Genomic DNA, 17792 nt, shown 5'->3' with positions numbered 1-17792 from the left:
CAAATAGCTGTAGGTTGTGCGTTTCTCATCAAAGTTTTTCCTTTAAACATGCACGAATCTCCTCCTCTTCCGCAGCGACATCAGGCGCATCGGGGTCTGTTTGATCGGCCACCAGAGGAGAATCATAAGCAGCATACAGTCCCTCCGCCTGCAGCTCCACCACATCCAGCAGAGCGGCTTTCAAGTGTGAGGCCGCGGCGCGAAGTCGAGCCGAGCTGGAAAAACAGACCGGAGTTCCTTTTGGCATCGTCATCCAACTAATTGCACAAACACCAGACTGTTAGGTGTAGCAGGTACCACATGCTGCTCCTGTGTGAGCGGCCCCCTCCCCTCGCCCCCCCGCTGCTGGACCACATGCGGTCTAGTTAACACACACTTGTCATCTAATGGATCATTATCAAAACAGCCTCCACAACAACCAACCTCTGTCAGCGTTTGGCCGAATGCGGTCGTCTTTATTCTCTCAGCAAATACTAGCATTCACTTGAATTTAGGACTTCTTCTCTCTAGTGTCTATTCAAGTGTTCACCGATACCTCTTCTCTTTCCAAGTGACAATCCAACAGTTTCTATTGACTTTTGAATGGTCTCAAGTCCGTTTACCTCATGACGAGAGAGAAAGAGGATGAGGACAGGATGTATCATATGGTGACTGGTGTGCGTGGTACGGTGTGTGACTTTAATCTTTCCGGCTGGCTCATGAAACACTTCATGAGAAATAAAGATTGACAGAATGGTAAATACAATCATGTTTTTTTGAACTGAAGACCGCTGAATGTCAAAAGATTTTATAGAAATGTACGTTCTCTCCTTATGATAATGCAGTATGTCTTGTACAAAAAGTCCAGTGAAAGTTGTATGTTTTATTCAGTATGTTTGTTCCTGAATAAACGACCCTATTTTAATAGTTTTCTCTCAGACTTTACCTACCCACAGCATCCACGCCTACTGTATTCCTCCTCATACGATGCTGGTATCACAGGTATCCATGGATCCTCCGACTCTGTCAAACACACGACAACAATGTCTTCTTTAATTGTCTCTCAAGAGACGGACACGTGTTCTGGACGTGAAGATTTGTCAGGTGAGTTTGTCAAATGGGTGCTCGGGAGAAGTTACAGACGAAAGCAATGCTGTGTTAACACAGACAAAGACGATGGGAAAATATATTCACAAAGCCAGAATTTTTGTTTACTTCTTGTCAATGTCTATAAAACTGTCCATAGGCTTTAGTATATAAAAAATGTTTTTTTAAAAAAAAGAAAGAACCAAAAACAGGGACATAACAAAAAATGGAATTTAAATGATTTTGATAACCTTATATATTCTTTGTTTATTTATTCATTTATTAAATGTCTGCGATTATAAATTGTTTTATTGTTCTGGTGGGGTTTTGTGCAAAAAAAGTGGTCATTTATTTGTGTCTGTAGGATACAAACAGTATCGAATTAAACACAAAAGTGTTCACAGCTGCTCTAATGAGCTACAAAAACAAAAATAGAATATTTTATAATAACAAACAAACAAACAGATGAATGAGAATACAATATATATGGTAAAATATATTTTATTTTAAGGTATTGCACAGTTTGACCTACTCAAATGGTACCATATGATACACTTGAATATGAATTTACTGCATGGCTGTTATATTAGAACGCATTTATTTGTTTGTTTGTTTTACAAATGGACCAACTTAGCTGACAAATGAGTGAATAGTCCGTTCACTAAAACATAACACTGTCGCCTTTGCGAGACTGCAGCATCGGATAGGCGGTGCCGTCATTTGGCCTGTAGGCGGCGGTGTTGGCACAGCTCATTGGTTTCCCCGGCAACACAGTGTAAATAACTCGGTGTTAAATCTGCAAGCAAGGAAACACAAGAGTAGCGCAGAAATGAATGAAACGCTCATTTGACGCTGGGTAACAGACGGACTAGCCTAGCGGAGCGTTAAGTTTATCCCGGAAGAAAGATACCACGCTTACATTCCAGGTAAATACAGCTCTGCTAGACACGATAGGATAATACAAGCTAACGGTAACGGTAACGTGTTAGTAATATTAAGTGCTAAGCTAAGGTAAGCTAAATTGAGTTTATTTCATGGTTGAAAGCGTCTTGTAAAATTATCGATGTCAAGAAGGTACGGGATATGTGTCTAGTGTTTACACAGCCGGTGCAAACCTGGCAAGCTTAAAGTAATGACTCTCTGCCAGTAGATAAAAGGTTACTGCGGTCAAGCCAGCCGTGGTCCGATCCCTTTGCACGTCTATTTCTGTACTTACGGTACAGGTGCCGGGACGGATCAAAAAGGACAAAACAAAACAAAAATGTATTTAATCTGATTCGTATTTTTATTTATTTATTTTTAACCTTTTAAAACCTTCATAAATTACCACGATTACTGATTTGATTCTTGTTCACAACATCTGTCACTACCACTGTTCAATATTTCAAGTCATTTTACTGTATAATTTTGAGGAAACATACTGACAAACTCACCCAGTAAAAGTATCCTTACAGTTCAGTTTCTTATTTTAGAACCACTATAAAACCCTTTCCTTCGTAGGTTTGTTCAAATAGTATCTTGATTCTTATTCACAGTAACCCTGACTACTACTGTACATAGTTCATTTTACTGTATACTTTTGAAGAAAATGAATGACAAAGTCACCTACCCAAAGGTATTTCAAATCTGAGCAAGAATCTACCAAATAAGAGTTCTTTTTGCTGTTATTTTGTTTTGCTTTGTTGCATTTTGTCCCGTCCCGGCACCTGTACCGAAAGTACCGTAGTAGACGCGCAGCTGACTTGGCATCGTAGTTAAAGATTAGCTACGGCTAGCTAGCAACAGTGACAACAAGAGATTAACTAAATATCTGCTAACTGCACCTGGCAGGAGCCGACTAAGCATGTTTGCTTAAACTAGCGGGTAAAAGTCGTCAAACAGCGGTGTTGTTTGTGTCTCACTTCTGTTGAAGCATTTTGTATGAGTTAGCTGATACTAAACACACACGTCGTCTCATTTCACGGTTAACGTTACTGTAACTTTGCGTGCAATGTCTTCGTAGTACAGTGTGGGTGTTAATACGCTAACGTGAATAGGTAGATCTTTATTTGTCATTCAAAAATGCACCCACAGGCGCACGCATGGACGAAATTTCGTTGCAAATGGCTTATGCGTCTAAGAGCTTTAAGTAAGCAAACAAGTAATGTGATCATCTGATGGTGACTGATATCGGTTTCAGTTAATCAAAAGGAGCGAGTGGTCTGTGCAGACACTGTTTGAAATCAGTGCACGCCAATCAGCCACAACATTAACACCACTGACAGCAGAAGTAACAAAAACAAACAAACAAAAAAAAAAACATTGACCATCTTGTGACAATTCAGTTTTCTAATATTTGGACCTGGCATTCATTCAAATAGATGTTACACCCACCTAGACGAGACCAGCCCCCCCCACCCCATAGCAATGACACTCCTTGATGGCAGCAGTCATCTGCAGCAGGATGCAGCCTAACACAGACACACACACACACAAAAACTGTTTAAGAGCAATTAAAAAACATGAAAAACATCCCTAGATGAGGGATGACCCTCCCCTCAACCCATAGGACGCAAAGGCATCCACCAAGGCCTGATGAGTTAGAACTGTTTTGGAGGCACAAGGGAGACATACACAATATTAGGAAGATCATCATAATGTTATGCCTGATCGGTGTAGATGTTCAAGTAGCATGCCAAAAATTCTCAGTTTCATGTGCAAGACTTGCTGTGATGTTATTGTCTACATGTCACAGGGTTTGTTGACTTTCTTTGCTTGAAGATCAGACAGACAGCTGATGGTTGCCGGCTAGCCAATGGGGCTGTTTGACAAGTTGGCAGGATGGCTGGGCTTGAAGAAGGAGGTGAACGTGTTGTGTCTCGGCCTGGACAACAGTGGAAAGACCACCATCATCAACAAACTCAAGCCCTCTAATGTAAGTCTGTTTCAATATGTGTGTGCCAGAAATACTATATAATATAGATTTACTCACCGCCATGTGGTGAATCTTACAGATAATAAATTCAATAACGTGAATCAGAAGTTGTACAAATCCTTACTCGATATTGCTCTATTTATAGTACTGTGAGCTGCACTTCCATTCTAAGCTTTTGTTAAGATTACAACACATTTCTCTTTCAGGCGCAAGCACAAGACATTGTCCCAACAATCGGCTTCAGCATAGAGAAGTTCAAGACGTCCAGGTAACTTCTCATCCCAAGATAACAACATGTTGGACATTATATAAATTTACCAGTTGAATGTTAATGTTTTGTCACCCTTTACTCCTCCAGTGAATAATCTCTGCTGTAGATTTATTCATTTTCCTCAAGTCTGATATGTTTACATTTTTCCTCTGAACAGCACTTAAACACGATGTTCTGTTCTCTCAGTCTTTCCTTCACAGTCTTTGACATGTCCGGCCAAGGCAGATACAGAAACCTTTGGGAACATTACTACAAGTGAGTGTCGTGGTTGTATAACACATCTTGCCAGTAACATAGTATATACGAATCTTCAAGCCAGCTTTATATTTTCATTGTATCATAACTTAATGGTATTCCCAAGTATCTGAACCTTCTGGAACCAGCCATTATTTTTCTGATTCTGCGTGGTTCGGATAAACTCAGGATGGTTCTTAAAGAAGATGGCATTACTGAACGCACGGTGTTGTGTTTCTTGAACTACTCTATAATTGGTTTAAACTAATGGTTTAAAACAAAACAAGTGGAATTAAACATTAACTTTATACGTTGACAGAACAAACAGCCAAACAATATATGGGTCAACTTCCTCTGCAGAGGCTGTAAAAGTGTGTGTGCTTAGGGTGAAACATCTGTAGTGGTGTGAAGAGTTATCCTGAAGGAACATACACTGCCTTATTAGGTTTAGAGTTAGCTTATTACTTAAAATGCCTGTTGTTGTTTCAGTTCGTTATGAGACTATACGACTATGGCGACTCATCTCATTCACGACACGTGACGTTTTCCACTCCTGTCTCACTGCAGATATTAAACACAGGAGGATTCCCATCCTGTTCTTTGCTAACAAGATGGATGTCAGGGACGCTCTGTCTTCTGTCAAGGTCTCACAGCTGCTGTGTTTGGAGAACATCAAAGACAAACCCTGGCACATCTGGTATGAACTTGTTATTTGATTCCTGTACTGTTAAAAACGCTGGTGTAGTTCTTGTAGACACAATTAAATCTGCTGTGAAATAATGCAGCCTGGTGTGAGCGCACAGGCAGATGTCCTGACTTCCTGTGGCATCTGCTCTGTTAGCGAAGCATAGCTTTTTATCTCAACAACTGGGATATGACGGTGACATGGAAGATAGTAGACATTTTTCAGTTTAAGGTAAATTAAGGGTCATGTTTCTCACAGGAGACGCGATGATTATGTCATATATAAGTTGTTCTTCTTGCCATCTCGACTTTTGGGATTCCTGTACATATGACAATTATAGCAAAGTGTCATTTGGTGCAGGTGGTTAAATCTAAGCATGGAAGAAAGAGCATAATTGCATTCTTTCAGCAGCAACCTTGTGTCACGGTCTTCATATCTGGATTGAAACTGCTGATATTATATCCTCAGCATTGAATCTGTAACAATAATAACCCGGGTCTGGGCCGCGGGGGCAGCAGCTTCAGGAGGGAAACAAAGTAGTTCCTGAAAGGTTCTGTGCTTTTGTTCAGACTGATGTGTGTTGGTGTGTTTCAGTGCCACCGATGCTCTGAAAGGAGATGGTTTACAGGAAGGAGTGGACTGGCTACAAGGTATGATGAGAGTTCAAGTTTGCCAAAGTGACTGGTGGACGATTTGTTCACATCATATCAATATTTATATGCATTATACCATATGTATTAATTATATACGTAATTATAAATTGTTAGAATATTTATTTTGCATTTTGCTAATTATTTGCTACAACAGTTATACCATGCGTGTGCTTGTATAATAGTCTTATTTAAATTTTTATATATTTTCATTTTCTATCATTTCTTGATTATCGTTTATTTTCCTTATTTACATATTTGAAATAAACTTCTTATTCATTCATTCATTCATTCATTTGAAGGCAATAAAATAAAATAAATTTAACAAAATTATTTATAGAATATTAACAGAATTACAGTAATAAGCATCTTAGATGTTTTTACTATTGGTTATATTAATTTATTGTTAGGTTATTTATAAAATTTGAAGTTTAAATGGAGGCCTCTGGTTCAGACATGACCACACTTAATTAACAGGGAAAAAAAAAAAACATAACAATGAGTTATACAGCCTGTGGTGGCTTCAATGTCTACTGGTAAAAATTTACACTGATGTTCCTTCAAACATGATCCCCATCAATAGATCTACTATGGAGTCATGATAATATTGAATTCCTAATTTACAAGAATAAAATCTTCAAGTAGCATGTTCAAAATTCTCTCACAGTCCTACAGATGTGACAGATTTGCATCAAACATTGCATGTCTTGAAGTGACTTGCTGCACACAACTGTCTGTATCAGTGTTCCATCAATATCTTCTTTCTTTTTATCGTGTTTGATGCTCTCATTCAAATCCTTCCATAGACCAGATTATGCAGTGAGTACTGACTGTTCACTGAGTGTTGTCTCATTTATTGTGTCGCTGTAGCTGATGGTATCAATGCTCTCTTAGTTTCACCCCGTTTCCACCACTGTGACCTTGTGACATGACGTAGCTCAGTGGGGTTTACTCTGAGGTAAATGTGGTGTGTGTGTGAGTGGAAGTCTTTCTCCTTTTCCCAAATCCAGGATGCATCTATGGAAACAAGTTGACCCCTAATAGGATTCATTAAGTGTCAGAACAACCACAGAAAGGATTTTTTTTTAAATTATGTTAATATTATTTTTAACATGAATGCTTTTCTCACATTCTTTTCCAGATCAAATCAAATCACTGAGAACGTGAGGGCATGAAGAGGGTCGGCCGAGAAGCAGCAGCAGCAGCAGCATTCCTGGGAGTCTTTTGTAAAAGGAGGGTAGACCGTGTTTTCAAAGGTACCGCTAAATCCAAACGTTTTTAACGGGGTATTTAGACGATTCTTGAATGTGTGTGGTTCAGTCTAAAAATGATCTGACCCAGTGGTCCCAGTGAGAGCAGCAATGGACAGGCATGAATCTGTTTTCAACATAAAACTAATTCATTTAGTGCTTTTCATTTCTCTTATCTTTCTCATATTCACATTCTTTGGGTAACGGGGATCATGAAATATCTGACTTTGCTTGGTGCTGTTTTTATTTTTAATGTATCCAGGATGTCTTGTCAAAAACATATCGTTCATATATTTTGTTTCTTTTCTTGTTTAACTATTCGACGAATAGCGTTGCTCCAGATTCAGACTGACATCGTCCCAGTGATGTAAACTCAACCTGATTCCCCACTGGCTCGCGGTTCATTACGGCAGAAAATAATAATAATACTAATAATAATAATAATAATAAGAAAACAAGTGATTTACAGGTTTATGGATGCTGCTCAAGAACATGTGACCATCTGGGTTGTTTGGGTTGTTTCTAGCGTGCACACATTCAACATCATTCTAAAAAAAAAACTTTGGATACGTAACGAGCTAAAGCAAACAGGCTTTGAAGAGTTGTTTCCTTCTCTGTCTTTATGCCAAATGCTTCCTTTTTTTTTTTTTTTTTTTTTTTAATTTCACATGTTTCTCAGGGCCTCTGAAAGATGCGATATTATTTCTGTTTGAATCACCGTTAACAGTTAAACGAGCCGTCATTTACGTCTGCAGCAGAGGCGAATGTTCTAGTGTATGTTTCACCCGTACCAAAACTCTCCACAGAGCCGACTCGCTGGCACGTTCTAAACAACACACCGCATGTTTTAACAGCAGCTAGCGCAGAATGCTCGTGTTTGGTTTGCTCTGCTCTGGCTTAAGCCAAACTCATAATTAAAAGTGTGACAAGTTAAATATTTTTCTGGGACCCAGTAGACTCTACTTTACATATTTTTACATGTGGCTATGGGTATATAAATAATAGTCAACTTAGCTGTAATATGTGTTGAAGTGATCGTCATAAATGAATGTCCAGTTAGCCTGTGAAGTATATCAATCGAAACATGTCTCTACACAGATCTTCTATCAACTAGTGCTTTTATTTTTGCCTTATTTCACTGCTTAAAAAAAAAAAAAAAACGTAATCCAACAAAAATACTTCTTACGGTTTGCTCACGGTTCTTCAGTGATTCATACATAGAAAACAAACAAACAAAAATACAACTCCTCAGTCTGCACAAAATTCATAATGCAAGCCTTTTATCCTCCTCTTTAGTCTCAGACTGAAAGCTTGTATTAAAAAGCTTCTGTGCAGATCAGAGTTTGTGTTTTTTTTCTTTTTTCTGACCAAGTTTGTAGCAAATATGAGGCGTTTTTGTAGTTTCAAGGCAAAAATCAAAATCTAGAATCTAAAATATTGTTTATTTTTTGTTTTGTATACTTTGTTGCATCTAGCTCTAGAATATCTATTTTTTTAGTACGACACATATGACATATTGCAGAGAACAATACTTAACTCGCCACCAATGACACTAAATTGTTCATTTGTACACAATACAGAAAATGTTTGCTTCAGAGTCACATCATTGTTCTGCATAGATTTAATTAGTTGTTTAAAATATCAGCTGTAGAATGTATCACCAACGTGTGTCGTTCGGTTTTAACTCGTATGGGTAGATGGATAGATGAATATCCTGCGGGAAATTTCAGTAGCTTCATCACATGGAAACAGATATGAAAGATATTTAAGTTAAAAAGGAAGCGCTGGATCATTTCATCTTAAAAGAGAAGGTACTGGAACAAGCTGCTTTTATTGATATTGCTGAGCATCACTGTACTGTAATGTCTTTGTTTGCAGTGAAAGCTAGTGTTACTTACAGCCTCTCACATCAGAGTCCCAGTGGATGCTGTTGTTTTATACACATATATATATTACCACCAGCCAGACATATTCAAATCCTATAGCTTTTGTATTAAATAACATGTTTGTAAGGGTAGAGTGGTGGATTTACTCCATGTTTAAATCAAGCGGAGAGTCCTCGTGAGATCATGTTTTCATATTCTCCACTTTTCGAAACGAACGAACGTTGGAGCACAAGTTCACTTTAGCATCAGAGACGTTTTTCGATTCTTACTTCCGACTCGGAGTGAGCCATGTTATCTATTTTGTGTATCGCATTCTGTGTTTTCATTTTCAAAGAATAAATGCCGTGTAAAACTATTATTGTGTGATGTTTTTTTTCTTATCTTGTCTGTGGGGAACTATTCTCTCTCTCTTTTTTTTTCCACGTGGTTCTCTCTCGCTCTCTCAAACATCTTGAGCGCTGCCAGCAACAGCTGCTCATTAGACCCTCAGTCCTTAAGCCCCCAAACAATTTATGTAGCTAACATAAACATTCATTTATACTGATTATAAGGGGGTTATTTCATTAGATCATGCACTACACTGCATTTTTGTTTGTTCTTTACATCAATGAGCTCAGATAAGATTACGGACATATGTATTCTTATTAGTAGTATATGTATTATGTGTTATGGACATATAATCTAATCACAAACATGTGGAGGTTTAGCTGCAGTGTTTTGGCCTGGTGTCAGCCATCTGTCAAAGATAGTAGTTAGAACACTTTCCAGCTGTCTTCTGGATGTTTTAGGTTTTGGCATCAGCACTGCACTCGGAGTCACCTACGATTACTAAGCTCCCGTAAACGTACTGTTAGATTTTCTGTCTTTATTTGTAATTAATTTTCTGATAAATTTACCAGAGATTTAAATGCAAAGAAGAAAGGACTTGAAAATCACAAACAAAAATCTAACAATATTTTCATTATTAATTACCAAAACTGGAATATTCCTCAAGCATCCTTTGTACTGTTAATAAATAAATAACAATCATAATATCCACTCATTATGGTGCAGCCTGATCAATTGAAACAATTAAGACCAATTCAAACACTTAAAACCTTTATCTAGATAAATTACACTAATGTAGTAGGTTTGCCTCTGTCCATGGTGCTGAAACGCTTCTGTCGGCTTGCCAGAAGGGGGCGCTGTGCAGGATCACTAACTAAAAAAAATATATATTTTCAACCTTTCTCTTTGATGAGTTAACCCCCTCAGCCCACTTCAGCAAATAACGTCTCCATTGCAGTGTTTGCGAATTACACCTTTCCTATGTATGTGAGAGTTTGAAAGTCCGACTGTATCATTAAATCTCTGCGCGGCTCTTCGGGATCCATCCTAATTGGAGGCCTGTCAGTTTTGACAAGAGCAGTCCAGATTAAACGACTTCAGGCTGAGGAGGTCATTAAACAGACACGACTCATTGATATATATCTCGAAGAGGAAGTGGAAGACACATTTAAATGAGCTCTAATTGCCTAAAGGTGGAGAATATTATAGGCTGACAATTCCTTAGGCCTCTGAGAAGGAGGAAGAGCGGACCCCTTCTCTACGAAAAGTCTAAATTTCAATTTACGTTTATTGTTTAAATGTATTTTACGCGCAGGATTAAGCGGCACGGAAGATGAGATGAGATGGGATGTATTTTACGCTTTTATGATGGCAAAGCTTATTGTGTGGATCAAAATAAATTGTGGTTGTAGATAAAAAGCTGACAGTGGAAATCGTGGCCGAGGATAAAAGGCCACATGACGCGGTTTTGCGCAGCTGTTACGCGCTGAGTTTGGACGAGCAGGAACCATAGGAAGAATAAAACTCCATCCACGATTTATTGATCAGTGCGTAAAAGTGCATCGATATTAAAATTCCTGTCAGGGCATTTACGTTATTGAGTTAGGAAATCTCACTCATCCTCGTCCAGTCAGAGCGGCCAGTGCACAGTGACGTGTCTCCATGCAAGGTGCTCATTATGGGGGACGTTTGGTCTCTGTGACGCGCGTCTCAGTCCTCTGACGGTACCTGCCCCCTTATTAGCTTGAGTAAGTCGCCCCCCACTGAGGTTTTATTTGACTCTTCCTCGGTGGGTAAAAGGAGGACAAGGATCTTCATAATCCCTCTAACTCTTAATTCTCAGTTTTCCTCATGTGCCCCAGCACATGACTATAGAAGTATTTGAGGTAAGTTTTCTTGTTGTGTTTTTTTTTTCCCAAGCCTTTACAAATGTTTTAGACCGTGTTTAGACCAAAAATTTAGAGGATGTTATTTATTTTTACAATATCAAAATACTCTTTTGTTTTTACGATATAATTTTTGATGTGTCAGAATCCTGAATCCTGTGCGTAATTTGGATTTTACGCGCACGCATCCTTAGAGACGGAGACGACCAGAGACGAAGGAGACCGATCATGATGAAACATAAAATACATTTTTGGGACTGGAGACTAGCTTTTATTATTTAAAACTAATTCAGACAGAGTGATTTGGATTATTTGTGTTTTCTTATTGTTGTTGTTTTTTATTTCCAGGAATTTTATTTCTCACAAACAGAGCAATTTTAAGTGTTTTTTTATGACTCGGAATCAATATGTTAATAATCTTAAATAATATTTTTACGATAATTTGGATTCGTTCTGCCACAATTTAAACGGTTCTATGTTGAAAGACATATTTTTAAAGAATAGTGCAGGTCTAATGATTATCTCTGATGTCTGTTAAATACATCCAAAAGAGCAATCTGTATTCTGGACTAGCAGAACAAAGTATTTCTATCGCGCTGTTCTAATGTTACATTTTCTTTTTGTAGTGGGTTTAATTATCACGCTATCAGCTGACAATTAATGACTTGTCCTGCTTGTACATTTATTTCACAGCAGCAGGATAGTCCAGCATGCTGAATCCCATAACTTAAAATCACTCCATTTGTCCTAAAGCAGAAAGTTAAATCCCGTAACGCATTTTTCTTTTCTTTTTTTTTAACTCTATGTCTGATCCTCTTCCTCCGTGCGCCCAAGCAGGTCTTCACGCCGTCCCGTTCCTAGCGGGAGACCTCTGCGATTATGACCATCCACGTAGAGGGGCTTGTGGCTATCGCTTTCTTCTATTTGCTGATCCTTTTCGTCGGCATCTGGGCGGCATGGAAGAACAAGCACTCCGGGGAGGCGGAGGGCACCGACCGCAGCGAGACCATCATGGTCGGAGGAAGAGACATTGGTTTATTTGTCGGTGGATTCACGATGACAGGTGAAGTTTGTGTTTTATTCTTAATATTTCTCATATTCCAGAACTAATTCGCAACAGCAGTTTGAGGTCATTTATTAAGTTAGTTTTCTACTTTTGTGGCTGAAAAGTCAGGAAATGTAGTGATGTCATAATTCTGATATGGAAGAAACAGTTTATCAGATTGTAACATCCTAATAAATTTTAAAATTATTTGTGTATATTTATATATGTGTGTGTGTGTGTGTGACTTCCAGCCACCTGGGTTGGAGGAGGGTACATCAATGGCACAGCTGAATATGTGTATCTTCCAGCCTATGGCTTGGCTTGGGCTCAAGCCCCCTTCGGATATGCACTGAGTCTGGTTGTGGGTGAGTGGTGCTACATGCAGATTTTACATGACTTGTGAGCATTGTGAGCACACAGTGATTGTACAAAGTGTTTCTTTACACTGCAACAAAACCATCTCATTACACCAAGTGCACAGATATGTGGCTGAAATTATCCTCATCCCTCTGCACAGGAAAAGTATCAGCCTCTTTTTTTTTTCCACGTTTCTTTTAATTTTGTCCAGTGGCTCAAAATGGTGGCCGCCTCAATTCTCAGTCTGTGTGTCATGCTTCCGTCCGCCCTTTGTCCCAGGTGGTCTATTTTTTGCCAAGCCCATGCGCTCACGAGGTTACGTCACCATGCTGGACCCCTTCCAGCAGCTGTATGGCAAACGTATGGGCGGCCTCCTCTTCATACCCGCGCTCATGGGTGAGATCTTCTGGTCCGCTGCCATCTTATCCGCTCTGGGTGAGTTTAGTTTTCTACTCGCTGCGGTGCAGAGGCCTGGTTTGCCGTTAGTTTATGGAGCCGCACGCGGACACCCTTTCACCTGCCCCTCTGTTGGTGACCTTAGGTGCTACTCTGAGCGTCATCGTGGACATCAACATTAAAATGTCTGTGGTCATCTCCGCCCTCATCGCAATCTTTTACACCCTGGTTGGAGGACTTTACTCTGTGGCCTACACTGACGTCGTGCAGCTGTTTTGCATCTTTGTCGGTCTGGTAGGTTCATGTGTCTCAACATATCCCAAATTACTGAAAGTATAATGAAGAAAAATACAGTAAAATCAAAATAAACTACATTTTTCTGTGAAACTAATCTACAAAATATTACAAATAAATGTGGTTGGATTGTGAAACAGCTATTTGTATTATTTTTCTCATTATGCTTAATTGTATTCATTTAGTATTATATGCTAATGCTAATTTACACCAATTAGGCATAAAATTATGACCACTGACAGGAGAAGTGAAAAACCTTGACCATCTTATGACAATACAATGTTCTGCTGGGAAACTTTTGGTTCTGGTGTTCATTCATGTGTGGTTAGTTAGACATGTAGCACACACCTAAACCAGACCAGGCAGGAGAAGACAACCCCAGCAGGATGCAAACCTGACCAAAATGGTTTAGGAACATCTCAAAAAAGACATGAAAAACAACACAAGGTGTTGACCTGGCCTACAAATTCACTGGTTCCATCTGTGGGATGCACTTGAAGAAGCCCCTCCCCTCAATCCATAGGTCCCACAAACCCCCCCACTAACAATATTGTGTTGCCAGACACCACAGGACGCCCTCAGAAGGACCATGTCCATTCTCTGATGAGGAGCAAAGGAGACCTACACAGTGTTAGGAAGGTGGTCATAATGTTATGCCTGTATTTCTAAGAATTATGTTTGTGTGTGGTGTATTTAGAAACATTATACTGTATATATATTTATTAACTGTGTCCTGTGTTTTGCTGACCGTAGTGGATCAGCGTCCCCTTTGCGTTGACCAACCCTGCCGTGTCCGACATCACCGTTACTGCGGTGAAGCAGGTTTACCAGTCGCCCTGGAGGGGCAGCATCAACAGGAGCGACACCTGGGTCTGGATCGACAACTTCTGCCTCCTGGTACGACGACCACAAGCAGTTTGTTTCATACACTTAATCACTAAACATTCTCAAACTGGAAACAGCTTCAAAGCTTATCATGTGAAGTCAACTCAGTGTCATCCTGATGAGAGATTAGTTCATTGCTTTCGGAGGTAGAAAACTCACCAGTAACCATGAGATCAGATTTATAATTATACTAGGATGTTGCTTATGTACCTGGACACTATAAATTGATTAATCTTATAAATTGGCGATAGTGGAATTGCAACAATAAAATGTCATAAACTCATTTGATTAAATTAATCATCTGCTCATGGACATCTGCTGCAACACCCTGATTGTAGCTCTTCGTCAAATCTCCGAGTTCTACCATATGCCAAAGAGTCTGTGACCATTATTTGTCTTTTACTTTTCTCGGTTTCTTAGTTTTTTCCTTTTTAAAAAGTTTGATAATGGGGTTTTCCTTATTGAAAAAGATGATTTTGGGTTTGAGTCGTGTTATTGATCACAGGGATGTATCTGTGCTACAGATGCTGGGAGGCATACCCTGGCAGGTGTATTTCCAGAGAGTCCTGTCAGCCTCCTCCGCTACCTACGCCCAGGTCCTCTCTTTCCTGGCCGCCTTCGGGTGCCTCGTCATGGCCGTGCCCTCCGTCCTCATCGGGGCCATCGGGGCCTCCACAGGTCGGCGTGTGCTTCCATATGCGCATCTACGCGTGGGGGGTGTCGAGTGTGTGTGTTTGCTTGTGTGTGTGTGTGGGGAGGGACGGCTCCGGGTGGGTCCATGTTGCCCTTAGATCTGAGAGAGCCTGGTAAATAGCAGCTGGTTCACCTCATCCATAATGAAGCAGCAATCCGTTTAATAACCGTGCTGCTTGTGTAAATATTACATTAGAGGGAGGCGAGGGACCAAATTAGTGGCTTGATCTCCAGATTTTTGGGCTTCGAATTCCTAAGGGAGCAAGTGAATACAGACCTCTGTTTTGTCCCGGGCTCAGATATAAACTAACATTTCCAAATACAGATTTCATGACTTATCATTGCAAACAGTCACATTTTATTAGTTAGACTTGGACTTTCTTTACTCTTGTTGTCTTGTTGTGAATCATTTTGCAGATGTAATGAGGCAAAACTGTAGAGAACCACGAAATAAATTGACTGGTCCAGTGCAAACATTTTCCTTTAAACTTGCCATGTCTTGAGTAAACACTGGGCTAATTTTTTCCCCCCTTGCTCAGACTGGAACCAGACGTCCTATGGCAGCATCCCCCCTAAAGACAAGGATGAGGCTGATATGATTCTACCCATCGTGCTCCAGCACCTGTGCCCGCCGTTCGTCTCCTTCTTTGGCCTGGGCGCTGTGTCTGCGGCCGTCATGTCCTCCGCGGACTCGTCCATCCTTTCGGCGAGCTCCATGTTCGCGAGGAACATCTACCAGCTCGCCTTCAGACAGACGGTGAGTACGCGTGTCTGTTTCTGCTCGGGCCTCAGCGTTCATGAGCGTTTCTGCTCGTCTCTGCACGCTCTACTTATCGTCTTTCCCTCCGCTTTAGGCGTCTGACCGCGAGATCGTGTGGGTGATGCGTATCACCATCTTCGTGTTCGGCGGCCTTGCCACCTTGATGGCGCTGGTGACCGGCACAGTGTACGGCCTCTGGTACCTGAGCTCAGATCTGGTTTACGTCATCATCTTCCCCCAGCTGCTCAGCGTGCTCTTTGTTAAGGGCACCAACACATATGGCTCCGTGGCCGGGTACCTGTTCGGCATGTTGCTGCGCATAGGCGGAGGCGAACCCTACCTGCAGCTGCCGCCTTTCATATACTACCCTGGCTGGACCACCGAGCAGAGGAAGCACCACATAACCGGAGAAATGGAGGACGTGGTCGTGCAGAAGTTCCCCTTCAAGACCGTCTCCATGCTGGCGTCCTTCCTGGGCAACGTCGCCGTCTCGTACCTGGCCAAGTACCTGTTCGAGAGCGGCAGGATTTCGCACAAATACGACTTTCTCGACGCGGTGGTGTCCAAGCACAGCGGGGAGATCATGGACAAGACGACGCTCGTGACGCGCGGCAACAACATCGGGCTGTCGGAGATGGCGCCCGTCAAGCCGCGGCTGAGCGTGACCCTGGCGGCCGCCTTCACGCGCCGCGACACGCTGCCGACGGAGACGGTGGAGGAGGAGGAGGAGGAGTCCAGCCCCGACTCCTCGCGCCACGACGAAGAATGACACGCACCCAGGATGTGATTATATATATATATATATGAAAAAAGAATAAGAGACAGCAAGAAAACTTCCCCCCCTCGGGACTACAAAACACGACGTCCCGCTCGACTGGATAACAGCCACGTGTCAGGATATGTAGTGTAGCAGCTTGCTGATTGTCCAGACATGAAGCTGCTTTCTGTGAAGTAAAGCAAACACACACACACACACACACACACACACACACACATCCACTCATAGTACTATATAGTTGTGTATTCATCCTTTTTAGAACTGGTTTAGATACACTTAAAGTAAACTATGTTCACATTTGATTAAGTACATTTCTGGTGAAAATGCCGATATATGCAGAAATATTCAATGAGAACAGATAAGAAGTGACTGACAGCACAACAAACATTTAAAAGAACTGTATATTAGACAAAAGCAATATCACACACACTCACTTAAACATCTGTACAGCGCCGGAAGCAAAGGTACTACATTTGTAGCGCATGATGGAAAACATTACACTTTATGAGTTAAGCGACTAAATTCACAGCAACACTGAAATGACTGAGTTTTTTCTTTATAGTTTACACATTAAAATAGAGCTGAGTAGCCGAGTAACCACGCCTCACGTTTATTATCCATCATAACTGATACTGACAGCAAAACAAGAACGATACGACACACGTATCACGCCGAGTAGAACATATACAAGCAGTAGCGATGGTAGTCGACTCAAAGCATTAGCCGATATTCTCTTTAATGTCAGATGTAGGTGCAGTTTTAAATGAAAAAAAGAAAAAAAAATCAATGTGAATTAGTGTTTTTAATTTCCCTTGTATTCAACTGCCTTAAACGAAGCTCACGGAAAAGAGACGCTTTTATTTCTACAGTTCTGACCCAAGAGGGAAGAGAGTCAGAGCTGCAGCGAACAGAGACTTGAATATGAATGTAACCTCTACGAAAAGATCTGATTATATCATATAGTGTACTTCTACTGCTACATTTGTTTTTTTTTTTTGTTTTTTTTGTGATTTGCAAACTCAGACCAGCCTGTTGCAGAAAGCTGCTGGTCCTGAAATCTGTTGTTTGTCGTCGGCGGCAGTGTACAGATTATTTTCTCTGTGATGTGTATGTTTGTATACTGTAAATATGAGGATTAAAAAAAAAGAATATATATGTATAGAGAGAGAAAGAGAGAGAGAGAGATATGAAGTAGGTAACAAATAATGCTGGTTGAAAAAAAAATCACAATGGGAAAAAAACTGCTGTTTAAATGTTTATTTATTTTTGATGTCACAGAAAATATGAAACAAGAATAAAAAACAAAATGATTCAGGAGAAAATATAAATCCTACGTTTGTAAGGAGATATAATTGGTATTTCACTTTATTCCTCGTTTAGAAGAATGTAAAATGCACAAAATTACCTTTAAATTTC

General features: G+C 40.4%; 2 protein-coding genes and 1 pseudogene across 3 annotated transcripts; all 3 read left to right on the top strand.

The window, feature by feature from the left end:
- LOC125005445 overlaps positions 1 to 906 on the top strand; it is a 62137-nt pseudogene extending 61231 nt beyond the window's left edge.
- A 904-nt stretch (positions 907 to 1810) lies between these two features.
- Positions 1811 to 9310, top strand: LOC125005422 (ADP-ribosylation factor-like protein 6). Its single transcript, XM_047580774.1, has 8 exons — positions 1811 to 1991; positions 3826 to 3979; positions 4186 to 4247; positions 4437 to 4505; positions 4930 to 5181; positions 5764 to 5819; positions 6626 to 6638; positions 6961 to 9310. The coding sequence occupies exons 2-8, from the start codon at positions 3860 to 3862 to the stop codon at positions 6992 to 6994; spliced, it is 606 nt and encodes a 201-aa protein (XP_047436730.1). The 5' UTR covers positions 1811 to 1991; positions 3826 to 3859; the 3' UTR covers positions 6995 to 9310.
- Positions 9311 to 10912: 1602 nt separating this feature from the next.
- Positions 10913 to 16834, top strand: slc5a7a (solute carrier family 5 member 7a). 2 transcript variants are annotated; one of them, XM_047580797.1, is made up of 9 exons: positions 10913 to 11168; positions 12003 to 12231; positions 12465 to 12578; positions 12850 to 13005; positions 13112 to 13260; positions 14014 to 14157; positions 14670 to 14823; positions 15378 to 15595; positions 15693 to 16834. In XM_047580797.1, the coding sequence occupies exons 2-9, from the start codon at positions 12048 to 12050 to the stop codon at positions 16365 to 16367; spliced, it is 1794 nt and encodes a 597-aa protein (XP_047436753.1). In that variant the 5' UTR covers positions 10913 to 11168; positions 12003 to 12047; the 3' UTR covers positions 16368 to 16834. The 2 variants fall into 2 exon arrangements, with proteins under 2 accessions (XP_047436753.1, XP_047436752.1); XM_047580796.1 differs by having other exon boundaries at positions 10914 to 11168; positions 12006 to 12231.
- Positions 16835 to 17792: the final 958 nt, after the last annotated feature.

The sequence above is a fragment of the Mugil cephalus genome, chromosome 3 (assembly GCF_022458985.1).
Source record: "Mugil cephalus isolate CIBA_MC_2020 chromosome 3, CIBA_Mcephalus_1.1, whole genome shotgun sequence".
In the NCBI taxonomy this organism is placed as follows: Eukaryota; Metazoa; Chordata; class Actinopteri; order Mugiliformes; family Mugilidae; genus Mugil; species Mugil cephalus.
Note: the sequence above shows the minus strand (reverse complement) of the source record. Positions and strands in the feature narration are given on the sequence as shown.

Excerpts from the sequence above, each read along its gene's own strand:
- LOC125005422 (XM_047580774.1), top strand. The coding sequence starts at position 3,860 with ATGGGGCTGTTTGACAAGTTGGCAGGATGGCTGGGCTTGAAGAAGGAG. Across the intron at positions 3,980-4,185 it reads ACAAACTCAAGCCCTCTAAT|GCGCAAGCACAAGACATTGT; the intron begins GTAAGTCTGTTT and ends TTTCTCTTTCAG. Across the intron at positions 4,248-4,436 it reads GAGAAGTTCAAGACGTCCAG|TCTTTCCTTCACAGTCTTTG; the intron begins GTAACTTCTCAT and ends CTGTTCTCTCAG.
- slc5a7a (XM_047580797.1), top strand. The coding sequence starts at position 12,048 with ATGACCATCCACGTAGAGGGGCTTGTGGCTATCGCTTTCTTCTATTTG. Across the intron at positions 12,579-12,849 it reads TGCACTGAGTCTGGTTGTGG|GTGGTCTATTTTTTGCCAAG; the intron begins GTGAGTGGTGCT and ends CCTTTGTCCCAG. Across the intron at positions 15,596-15,692 it reads AGCTCGCCTTCAGACAGACG|GCGTCTGACCGCGAGATCGT; the intron begins GTGAGTACGCGT and ends CCTCCGCTTTAG.